The sequence below is a fragment of the Ornithorhynchus anatinus genome, chromosome 12, assembly GCF_004115215.2.
Source record: "Ornithorhynchus anatinus isolate Pmale09 chromosome 12, mOrnAna1.pri.v4, whole genome shotgun sequence".
In the NCBI taxonomy this organism is placed as follows: Eukaryota; Metazoa; Chordata; class Mammalia; order Monotremata; family Ornithorhynchidae; genus Ornithorhynchus; species Ornithorhynchus anatinus.
Genome location: NC_041739.1, coordinates 5735817 through 5747872, shown reverse-complemented (window position 1 = coordinate 5747872; position 12056 = coordinate 5735817). Strand labels below are relative to the sequence as shown.

Here is a 12056-nt window from a genome sequence, read left to right as displayed (position 1 = left end):
ACAGTACAAGAAAGTTGGCCAACACATTCCCTGCCCACAAGGAATTTACAATCTAGAAGGGGAGACGGATATTAGAAATTATGGAGAGGGATACAGGTACTGAGGGGCTGAAAGTGGGGTGAAGAGCAAACTGCTTAAAGCTTAGAGATTCCAGTGCGTAAGTGATGCAGAAGGGAGAAGGAGTCGGGGAAATTAGGAGATGTATTTTTAATATGGCTTTGAAGGCGGGTAGAGTGGCGGTCTGTCATATAAGAAGCAGGAGGAAGTTCCAGGCCAGAGACGGGATGTGGATGAGGGATGGGTGGTGAGATAGACGGGATCGGGGTACAGCGAATGAGTTGACGTTAGAAGAACAAAATGTGTGGACTGGGTCGTAGGAGGAAATCTGCCAGATCAGGTGGGGGAGAGAGAGAGGTGATTGGGTGCTCTAAGTAACCATGATATTCGTTAAGTGTTGACTATGTGTCAAGCACTTTTCTAAGCACTGGGCTAGACCCAAGCTAGTCAGGTTGGACACAGTCCCTGTCCTACAATGGGGCTCACAGTCTTCATCCCCATTTTACCGATGAGGGAACTGAGGCACAGAGAAGTGAAGTGACTTGCTCAAGATCACATAGCAGACAAGCGGCGGAGCCGGAATTAGAACCTAGGTTCTTCTCACTCCCTGGCCCGAATTCTATCCACTAGGCACAGTTTATTATTATCATTGCTATGAATATTTGGCAGAGCTGTGGTTTCGAAACCGGAGTTCGGTGAGGAAGGTACAGGAAGAATTCCTGACTCCTTCCAACTAGAGGGTTCTAGGACTCCACAGCTCCTTGGAGAAGCAGCATGGCTCAGTGGAAAGAGCACGGGCTTGGGAGTGAGAGGTCATGGGTTCGAATCCCAGCTCTGCCACTTGGCAGCTGTGGGACTGTGGGCAAGTCACTTCACTTCCTCTGTGCCTCAGTTCCCTCATCTATAAAATGGGGATGAAGACTGTGAGCCTCACGTGGGACAACCTGTTTCCTCTGTATCTACCCCAGTGCTTAGAACAGTGGTCTGCACATAGTAAGCACTTAACAAATACCAACATTATCATTATTATTACTGTGGGCAGGAAATGTGTCTTTTTATTGTTACATTGTATTCTCCCAAGCGCTAGGTACAGTGCTCTGCATACAGTAAGCGCTCCGTAAATATGATTGAATGAAACGGGCTGTGGGAGGGGAGTTTTCCTTTGAAGATACTTTCAGCCACGATTCAACACAGGGCAGGCCGACATGGCAGCTGGAACAGCTGCAAAGCAGGCAGGCAGCTCTTGTTCCAAAACCTCCATGACATCAGCACAATTGCCTGCCTCAATTACCCATATCTCTTCTGGATTATCCCCCCTCTCTCCCTTAAATTTTCCCCTTCCACCACACTCCTGGGCTGGGTCGGCCCAGATTTCAAGGGCTGACAGTGTAGAGGAGGGGAGGCGACGGATCCAGGAGAATCTCCCGGCATCACCTGTCAATCACACAGCACCCTGCCCCTTCCCCCACAACCTACTAATACCAAGCACATCCTAACCACCATTTAAGCAAAAATAGCAGTTCCCCTAGGACAATTTAACACTTTAGCCAACCACGCTTGGGGAACGTGTCTCCCAAATCTGTCGTGTCGTACTCTCCCAAGAGCTCAGTACAGCGCTCTGCACACAGTAAGCACTCAAACCATACTACTGATGATGACGGTGACCAACTCTTTGATTAGCTTGAAGGTGAAATGGCAAATGTAAATAAAGGTGCAGGATTTGTAAAGATTCTTTGGCCTTCTAAAAGGCTGGTGTTGGCAGTTTGGTATGGTCGCCAACCTTGGCCTGTGCATAAAGTGTGTTTCTAGTGGCAGATTCATTCATTCAATCGTATTTATTGAGCGTATACCGTGTGCAGAGAAGAACTGTAGTAAGCGCTTGGAATGTACAATTTGGCACCAGATAGAGTCAATCCCTGCCCCAAAATGGGCTCACAGTCTAAAAGGTTGATAAGCTGGTTTCATATCAAAGGTGTAAACACACTGTTCCTTGGTGGGAGGATTTCTCTCCTTTCAAAACCTCTGTTTTCACTGAAAAGTCCTCTGAGGAATTTACCCTCAACTCCCTCCAGGGAAATGCGTATTCTTTTTTAAAATATAAAAATCCTAAGGGGTGTCGAGAAATAAAACTCCTGAGGTAAACTGCCTGCTTTTTATGTTCTTGACAAAAATACTTGCTCCTGTAAAACCTTTCAGAGTAAGGGATGTGAATGTTGGTAAAATTCTCACTTCACTCTTCTCTTTGATAATATATCAGCTCTGAGAATTTATGGATTTTTATTTTTCTTCCAGAATTTCAACAGGAAAATTGAGTGCTCAGGCTATGCAAAGGCTAAAATTAACTGATGGGACAGAGAAACTACAAATCAGCACAGCTGAACCAAATAGTTTTGGTTTTAAGCTCCTCCTCTAGATTGTAAACTCACTGTGGGCAGGGAACGTATCTAGCAGCTCTATTATATTGTACTCTCCCAAAGGCTTAGTACAGTATTCTGCACACAGTAAGTACTCAATAAATACAGTCAATCGATTAATTGATTTAACACCATCAGCATGGTCAATAGCTCTACGAATAAGTGGTTTCCATTTCCTGTATTATAAATTCGGCTTGCCCTTTAGTTTCCCAACAGCCTGCATGGATTTCGAGAAACGGGATTAAGAGTAAGTGTTTTGGCATAACACTCTTCATTCTACCTAGCTGGCATAGAATTTTCCAGTTTCCTCTTAGGCATGAGAATAGAAGACAAAGGTGTAGGGTCATTTTTCTTTCCTGGTGAGTAGCAAAGGGCAGCTGTGTTGCTTTCAAAGCAATTATTTTAGGGTGAATGGGAAAGATTAAATTTCAGAATCAAGTGAATTCCTTAAGAAGATGGCTCTTTGAAATGTCTTATGCTTTCAGCCACACCATGCCATCGTTCCACTCTCGGTCTGTCGGCCGGTCATATTTATTGAGCGCTTAGTCGGTGCAGAACACTGTACTAAGTGCTTGGGAGACTATAGTACAACAATACAACAGACACTCTCCTTGCCTGAATACTGGGATTTAGTGTGGCCTAGTGGAAAGAACTCACTAATGGGTGTTAGGAGATCTGGCTTCTACTCTGGTCCTGTCACTTAATAATAATAATAATAAATAGCATTTGTTAAGTCTTTCCTGTTTGGCATGCACTGCTCTAAGTCACTGGGGAAGATCCAAGCTAATCAGGTGGGCTGACAGTCTTAACCTCCATTTTAGAAATGGGAGAAACGAGGCACAGAGAAGTGAAGTGATTTGCCTCAGGTCACACAGTAGACAAGTGGCAGAGCCAGGATCAGAATTCAGGCCCTTCTGACTCCCAGGCCCGTGGCGCTCTACTAGGCCACCCTGCTTCCTGCCTGCTGCATGACCTTGGATAAATCACTTGACCTCTCTGAGCTTCAGTTTCCCCATCTGTAAAATGGGAATTAAATATCAGTTCTCACTCCCTCTTAGACTGAGTGACTGGACTGTATCTAATCGGCCTATGTTATATCAACCCTAGCGCTTAGCATGTGGCTTAGTGGAAAGAGCCCGGGCTTGGGAGTCAGAAGTCATGGGTTCTAATCCTGGTCCCACCTCTTATCAGCTGTGTGACTTTGGGCAAGTCGTTTAGCTTCTCTGTGCCTCAGTTACCTCATCTAAAATGGGGATGAAGACTGTGAGCCCCACGTGGGACAATCTGATTACCTTGTATCTATCCCAGCGTTTAGAACAGTGCTTCACACTTAGTAAGGGCTTAACAAATACCATCATTATTATAATAAGTATTTAATCCTTGCCACCACTGTTATTCAAGATCGATCCCAGACTCCTTGGTCTCATAAGCAAAGAAAGGCATAATGTTAGCTGAAATTCAATGCATGCAAGGCTCTTTTTTGCTCTGGGCAGAAGCAGCGTGGCTCGGTGGAAAGAGGCTGGGGTTGGGAGTCAGAGGTCATGGGTTCGAATTCCAACTCTGCCACTAGTCGGCTGTGTGACCGTGGGCAAGTCACTTAACTTCTCTGTGCCTCAGTTACCTCATCTGGAAAATGAGGATTAAGACTGTGAGCCTCACGTGGGACCACCTGATGACCCTGTATCTCCCCCAGCGCTTAGAACAGTGCTCTGCACAGAGTAAGCGCTTAACAAATACCAACATTATTATTATTACTACTTGGGCACGCTTCCCGTTTGGCTAGAAGTCTGCTTGATTGACAGCTGCTGCCTCAGAGTACTGAGGGCTACGGGGCAGGGACCTAAATGATTCTCAGGCCTCTCGGGGACAGGAGACTTTGGAGGCAGCACACGTGCTTTCTGGATCCAAAAACAGTTATCTGCCTCCGTGGAAGAGAAGCAGCGTGGTCTTGTGGTTAGAGTATGGGACTTGGAGTCAGAAAGATCCGGCTCCTAATCCCATCCCTACCACTTGTCTGCTGGATGACCCTGGGCGAATCATTCAACTTCTCTGGGCCTCAGTTACCACATCTGCAAAATGGGGATTAAGAATTTGAGACCCATGTGGGACAGGAACTGTGTCCAAACTCATTAGCTTGTATCTACCCCGACACTTAGGACAGGCACATAGTAAGTACCTAACAAATGCCAGAATTATTATTGTTATTATTATCTGGGAGTCAGAGGACCTAAATTCTAAACCCAGCTCTGCCTCATGCCTACTGTGTACCAATAGGTAAGTCACTTTACTTCTCTGTTCTTCAATTTCTCCATAAATAAAATGGGGATTCAATACCTGTTGTCCTTCCCTATTAGACTGCAAGCTCCATATGGGACATTATACTCTACCTCAGTGCTTGGCACATAGTAAGAACTTAAATACCAAAATTAACATTAAATTATAAGGGAAAAAACATCTCCACTAATTTTAGCTGGATGGCTGACGTCATCCCCACTCTGCAGAATTCCACTGAGAAGATACATCTTTATACACGAGAAGTGGCCTAGAGGAAAGAGCACAGGTTTGAGAGTCAGAGGACCTGGATTCTAATCCCAGCTCTGTCACTTGTCTGCTGGGGGACCTTGGGCAAGTCACTTAACTTCTCTGTGCCTCAGTTGCCTCATCTGTAAAAATGGGGATTAAGTAGTTTAAGAGTGGAAGCGGTTTGGCCAAATGGATAGAGCATGGACTTGGGAATCAGAAGGACCTGGGTTCTAATCCCAGCTCCACCACTGGTCTGCTGTATGACCTTGGGTACGTCATTTCACTTCTCTGTCCTTCAGTTATCTCATCTGTAAAAAAGAGATTTGACTGTGAACCCCATGTGGGACAGGGACTGTGTCCAATATGATTAACTTCTATCTACCCCGGCACAGTGCCTGGCACACAGTAAGTGCTTAACAAACACTGTTAAAAAAACCCAAAGAAACAACAGCTGGCTAATTTGAATTCTGTAATATGGGCTACTAAATTTAGGATCAAGAATAGTGGCTCTCCTCAATCTCACTTAATTCAACAGAATTGTGAACCGCATATCTTCAGAAAGAGCTCTGCCCTCTGGTGCTGCAAGATTGATTTCCACAATAAGATTTCTTTTTTTAACTGGCCAAGATAAGAATGTGTCAAGAGGTGGGTCTGGCTCTTTTTCTTTTGTAGATTTCCCCCCAACTCATTAACTGGAAATATTGTCTTCACAGGTCTCTGCAGCCTCCTCTGCCTTGCTAAAGTCCTCTTTAACTCCGCTCTCTTTGCTCACAACTCCTCCAAAAGGATTAAATAAAAGTTATTTCTCCTTCAGAAGTAAATTAGGTCAGTTACCTTGTAAGCTGATATCAGTTCATCCAACAACCTAGCAATTGAAAGCAAGCGCTACACTCTTCTGTGTTTTAGACACCCTGCTACAAAAGTATCAAGGAGTCTAACTTTGGTTCATATACAACGAACCCTCTTTCTTGGCTTTCAAACAGTTGAGGTTGGTGGACACTTATTTGACTACCTTGTCCCATCTTTGACCTTTTGAGCTGGTTTACTTGGAAGTCTCTCTAAACAGGCTGTGAGACCTTGGGCAAGTCACTTTGTTTAAGGAGACACTTCTTGAGGATTCAATATGGGGAGAATTAGAGACCTGTGTCATGCCAAGGCAACCTGCTGATGCAAGAAATGGTTAGCAGGAGACCGACGTGAGCGTTGCTGGGAGACCACGATGTTGCTAGGAAGCCAACTCGAGCGGTGCCAGGGGACCGACATTTCTGGGAGACCGACGTGTTGCTCGGAGACCATCATGAACGATGCCAGGGAACCAACGTTTCCGGGAGACCGAATCCTTCCAGGAGACCAACACACAATTTGGCGCTCCAGGAAATCACGCTTGTTTTGGAAAAAGTCTGAAGAAAATGGGAACGAGGGTGATTTCCGGACCTACTGGAGAAGTCCGAAGACGTTACTGGAAGACGACGTCAGTATTTCCGGTCTAAGTGTGGCTTCCCGACCCACAGCAGTCGAGGAAAAGGGGAACGATCTTCCTTTTGAGCGTTATCCAGCGGGAGAAGTGGACCCTGGTGACGTTTTAATCTACCAATCCTGGCGAGGCAACTCTTGTCTAAAATGAAAAGCATCATCAACCTGGAAGAAATCTCGTTTCCGTTAGTATTCCCGCAGGAGTAAATACAACCCAAGTTTTCTGCGACCGTCATAACGGGACGAAAGAGGCGATCAGTGAAGCCCCGGAAACCACCTTAACTCTCCACGTGGTTAACAGATGGAATGGCGAGAATAACTCAGAAGCACAGAGGATACACCTACCGTCTTGCTGATGTAACTTGTGCTGGTATTCATACACTGTAGTCCCTCACTGTTGCAGCAACCCCCACATCTGTAGATGGATACACATGGGGGTTTAAAGAAGGTGTTTGTTGCTGCTCCAAACTCTTTCCCCACATCTATACACACCTCACGTGGCATGCACTGAGTTTTTCTCCACTCATTATCAATACCTGCCGAGTTATAGGGAAGTCCATAAGTCATAAAGAAGCTAAGAGAGAAAACACAGCAGCAGGAACTCACAATTAGAAGCAGATCAACACATGAGTTTATACCTGGGAGGGTTTTATGCTGCAGAAAGAGGCAGAGGAGAGGCCCCGATCTGCTCTGTGAAACCCAGAGGCGGTGGATGACGGATCTGACGGGGATCCCATACTCCTGTCATTAGACGAGGGAAAGGGGTGACGGTCATTCATTCGCCTGGGGGGACCGGGGAGAGGGACTTCTGCCTCCGGCAATTAGAAGGGGAGGGGAGGAGACTAGACCGTAGTCCCTCTGGACTGGAAGCTCGTTAAGGGCAGGGGCATTTCCGTTGTATTGTACTCTCCCACGCGCTCAGAACGGTGCTGTGCACATAGCGAGCGCTCGGTAAATACGATCGACTGATTGATTGAGACTGTGGCTTGCTGCCGTCTGTTTCCAGATCCGTGAGGTCAGTCTCGGGGATTTTCGCTGCCAGTCTGCAGCTCTGTGGGGGAAAATCCCTTCCGCCCCCAACCCCCTTACCAGAAGAAATTGCAATTTTATAAAAGGAAACCCCCAGGAAACTCTGCATTTCCTCCCCCGTGGCCCAATTTTTAGCTTGGTCTGTTAGAATGTCAGGCGCCGCTGCCTGGAACTCCAAGCCGTCCTTCACTATCGGCCTCCCCCTCGGAACGGGTGTCATAATAATAATAATGGTGATAATAATTGTGGTATTTGTTAATACCACATATTTTCAGTGTTTGGCTTTTCCTAGCTTTAGAATAAGACCTCGATGGCTGGTTGCCTTGGCGGGTGCCCTGAGGGATGAAGCTAAGTCTGTTTGGGTAGGCACTTTTTTGGAGGTTTCTGAGCACAGATAAGCAGCACCAAGCCTTCATTTTTCAGGGCACTTAAATGCCCTGGAAAATGTGACTCGGGCTGGGATCTCTGAGAGATCTCTATTGCCACCCCTTTCCCTCATCTAATGTGTGCCAGCGAGGCATCTGGACGGAGCCCCGGGGACCGAAATACCTGGGCCGTGGATCCCTCCCCGGTGAACAGAAATGAGCCACAAGGAGAGTTCTCCTGAGTGAACTCTGCATTATTCCGGATCCTCGGTACGAGAGGGAGAGGTGTCAGGTTTAGAGTCCTCAGGCAGCACTTCAGAAAGCCAGGCCCCCTCACCCACATACACACAAACCACCTGGGTCCACCTGGGGCCGGAAGATCTGTGCAGACGCACGTTCCCACCTGACCGTGGCGTGGCAGAAAATGGATGGGTATTCTACTTCTGGCCATGGCTCCATCCCAACCCCCCCCCAGGGCCTTAGGAGAAATTTTGGCTGAGGAAACAAGCGCAGCACTGCCTGGTCAGCCCAGGGGGACCCTGGTTCCAACAGTCCGGTCCGTCCAATCAACCTCTCGGGGTGCCACGGAAGCTTCCAGACAAAAATGGGTTCTCTAAACGGCTGTAATAAATCCATCGGCCTCCAGCGAAGGCCTTGAAGATCAAGAGGCTTTCCCTCACTAAGTCCTCCTTTCCCCTCTCCCTTCCCTGTCACCCTGACTTGCTTCCTTTATTTATCCCCCCTCATTCATTCATTCATTCATTCAGTGGTATTTATTGAGCGCTTACTGTGTGCACAGCACTGTACTAAGTGCTTGGAAAGTACAATTCAACAATAAAGAGAGACAATCCCTGCCCCACACCGGGTTTACAGTGTAGAAGAGGGAGGAGCCCCACAGCACTTATGCACATATCTATAATTTAAGCATTTATTTCTATTAATGTCCGTCTCCCCCTCTAGACTGTAAGGATAGGCTTAGGATAGTGTTCTGCACATAGGATCGAATGAATGAACGATCGAATCAGCTCTTTTCTGCCTCATCACGGTTGGGGAATACTTCTATGTGGAGTTTAGACCAGAAGCTCATTGTGGGCTGGGAAAAAGTCTTTTATATGGTTATACCGTACTCTCCCAAGTCCTAAGTGTGGTGCTCTGCACGCAGTAAATACTCAATAAATATGATTGATTGACTGACTGACTATCCCAAAGAGCCCGGAGAGGGGATGGGGCATGTATGGATGGAGGGCTGGATTTCTGAAGTCCCGCCTGAGGGCTCTAAAGCTGACATCTCTCCCCCTCGAACCGAACCGAGGATCCGGACGAAAGAACGGAGCATCCAGGAGAACTCCCCTTACGGCTCACTTCCTTTCACCGGGGAGGGATCCACAGCCCGAGAGTTCACTCGGGAGATCACCCCCGGGACAGCCCGGCCCGCAGGATGGATTATTTTAAGAGGTCAATTTTTTTCCTTTAGTCAACGCGGACAAAGTCCACGCGACTCGGTGGCTCGGAAGTTTAAACATCTCAAGGCGGACTCCATTTCTTTCGGGGTCACGGTAGGTGACCCGTCACACCATCCGATCCAAACCGGCCCTCCAGTTGGAATCGGCGTCTCCCGCTTCTCGGGCCGCGCTTACTTTTCAAGATTTCGGTGTTGTAGTGGGCCGCGGCGAATTGGACGGTGTCCTCGGTCCTGGCGTCGAAGGTGGCGTGCTCCCGGGGCCTCTGCCACCCGCCCTTCCTCAGCTGACATTTGAACATTTTCCAGTACTCCGGGTAGAGAACCGTCATGAGCTCATCCACGCTGGACACGGCCCGTAACTGCTCCTCCAGTTCGCTGCCTGCGGGAGCCTGTTAAAGAGACACGCGAGGTCAGTTAAGAGTTGTGCTATCCGTTAAGCGCCTACCAGGTGCCGGACACCGTACGAAGCGACGGGGTAGGTACGAGCAGATCGGGTTGGATGGTCCCCGTCACACGTGAGGCTCACCCTCTTAATCCCCATTTGGCAGAGGAGGGAACTGAGGCCCAGAGAAGCGAAGTGATTTGCCCAAGGTCCCGCAGCAGATACGGGCAGAATCAGGATTAGAACCCATGACCTTCTGACTCTGAAGCTACTATGGCATGCTGCTTCCTCCTCCCCGGGTACCCGAGGCGTAGATGGCTATGGTTTCCACCAAGTATGGCCTAATAGAAAGCGCACAGACCAGCAAGGGAGAAGACCTGGGTTCTAATCCTGACTCTGTCCCCCCCCCCCCCTTTTTTTTAATTGGCACTTCTTAGGAGTTTACTAGGTGCCGGGCACTGGAATAAGCTCTGAGGTATTGATTTACAAGCTAAGCAGGTCGGATACAGTCCCCGTCTCACATGGTTCTCACAGTTTTGATCCCCGTTTTACAGATGAGGTAATCGAGACACAGGGAAATGAAGTGACTTTTCCAATGTCACCCAGCAGGCAAGTGGCGGGACTGGGATTAGAACCCAGGTCCTTCTGATTCCCAGGCCCCTATTATCCTCTAGACCACGCAGCTTGCCTGCAAGTCACTTCCCTTTTCTGGGAAAAAAAAAACACCCGTTCTCCTTCCCAGCGGGCTGTGAATCTCATGAAGGACAGGGACTGTTTCTGCCTTGATTATGTTGTATCTTTGCTAGCGCTCAGTACAGTCCTTGGCACACACTGTCTAAACAAAAGCCACCATTATGATTACTATTATTACCAATTCTGGCTCTAAGGGTGAGAGAGCCAGGTTGCTCATTTCTTATCAGTCAATCGATCGTCCGGTAGTAATTATTATCTCAGGGTGGCACCTGGAGAGTTCCCAGTCCTCTACCAGTCTCGACTACGGGAAGGACAGTCAAGCAGAGGCCCGTCCATTCCATTCCTAGCTTGAGCTGGTGGAAGGCCATCTGCCACAAGTCAAAACTCCCCTTTGCTGGGCAGCAGGGGCACGGGAGAGAATTGAGGGCGGAGAATCAAGTTCACTTGTGCAGAAGGAGGCAATGGTAAATCGATTCCAGATTCTTCCCAAGAAAACTCTCGGGATCCACTACCAGAACGACTGCAGATGGAGATGGGAGGTTCTGGGAGAGATGTGTCCATGGAATTGCTATGAGTCGGAGCTGACAACATAAGATAAGACAAGGGAGCTCCTTGGGGGCAAAAATCATGTCTACCAATTCACTTTATTAATATTCTCCTTCATTCATTCGATCGTATTTATTGAGCCCTTATTGAGTGCTTACTCCTCTAGATTGGAAGCTCCTTGAGACCGGGATCATGCATACCAATTCTACTGGACTCTCTCAAGTTCTTAGTACAGTGCTCTGCACATGGTAAGCACACAATACTGATTGACTGATTGGCTAGGCTTTGCTGCTAAAATTTAGGAGCTGCTTAAGTCCAGAGCACAAATGGTGACTCGTGAATTCCAAAATAGAGTGGTTCGAGTGGATTTGAAAATGTGATGACAAAGTGTCATGGAATTACAGATACAACTAATACTTTTTTCCCCATGAAAGACATACTACTTCATTGTCAAAATTGATTAGTGCCAATTTTTTTTCAAAGAGTCCGATGTCTAAATGACTGCTTGAGTATCTCAGCCTATACACAGTATTCCCAATGCCTCTCCTAAACAGTTATTAACTTAATTAACTCGTATCTACTCCAGTGCTTAGAACAGTGATTGGCACTTAGTACGTACTGATCAATCAATCAATTTATTGACTACTTACTATGTACAGAGCACTGTACTAAGCATTTGGGAGAGTACGGTGCAGCAAAATTAGCAGACACATTCCCTTCCCAAAACGAGTTTATAGTCTAGAGGGGAGCCAGACACGAATATGAATCAATAAGCAATTTATTATATATAATTTAAAGATATGTATATAAGTGCTGGGGGGTAGGGGTGGGGAGAAGGTCAAGTGCCCAAAGGTCACAGATTGAGGTACAAAGACCTCTATAAATTAACAAATACCACTGGGTCAGAAAACCCGCAGGGTATTGCATTCGCTCTCTGACATGTACTGTCTTAAAGGAGCTCAGAGGAATTGCTGAGAAGCACTGTTGCCTAGAAGACAGAGAGCCGGGACCTGGGAGGCAGAAGGACCAGGGTTCTAATCCAGGCTCCACCACTTGTCTGCTTTGTGACCTCGGGCAACTCACTTCACTTCTCTGGGCCTTGGTGATCTCAT

The 12056-nt window shown here is 47.3% G+C and overlaps 1 protein-coding gene across 1 annotated transcript in view; it reads right to left on the bottom strand.

Annotated features, from left to right (window-relative positions):
- The window catches only part of VEGFC (vascular endothelial growth factor C), a gene marked incomplete at its 5' end in the record, with an annotated part of 35718 nt that extends 26003 nt beyond the window's left edge, over positions 1–9715 (bottom strand). Inside the window, 2 exons of the mRNA XM_029077054.2 lie at positions 6813–7003; positions 9499–9715. Coding sequence (XP_028932887.2) covers positions 6813–7003; positions 9499–9715 — 408 coding nt within the window. The remainder of the gene's footprint in view (positions 1–6812; positions 7004–9498) is intronic.
- Between the last annotated feature and the right edge of the window lie 2341 nt (positions 9716–12056).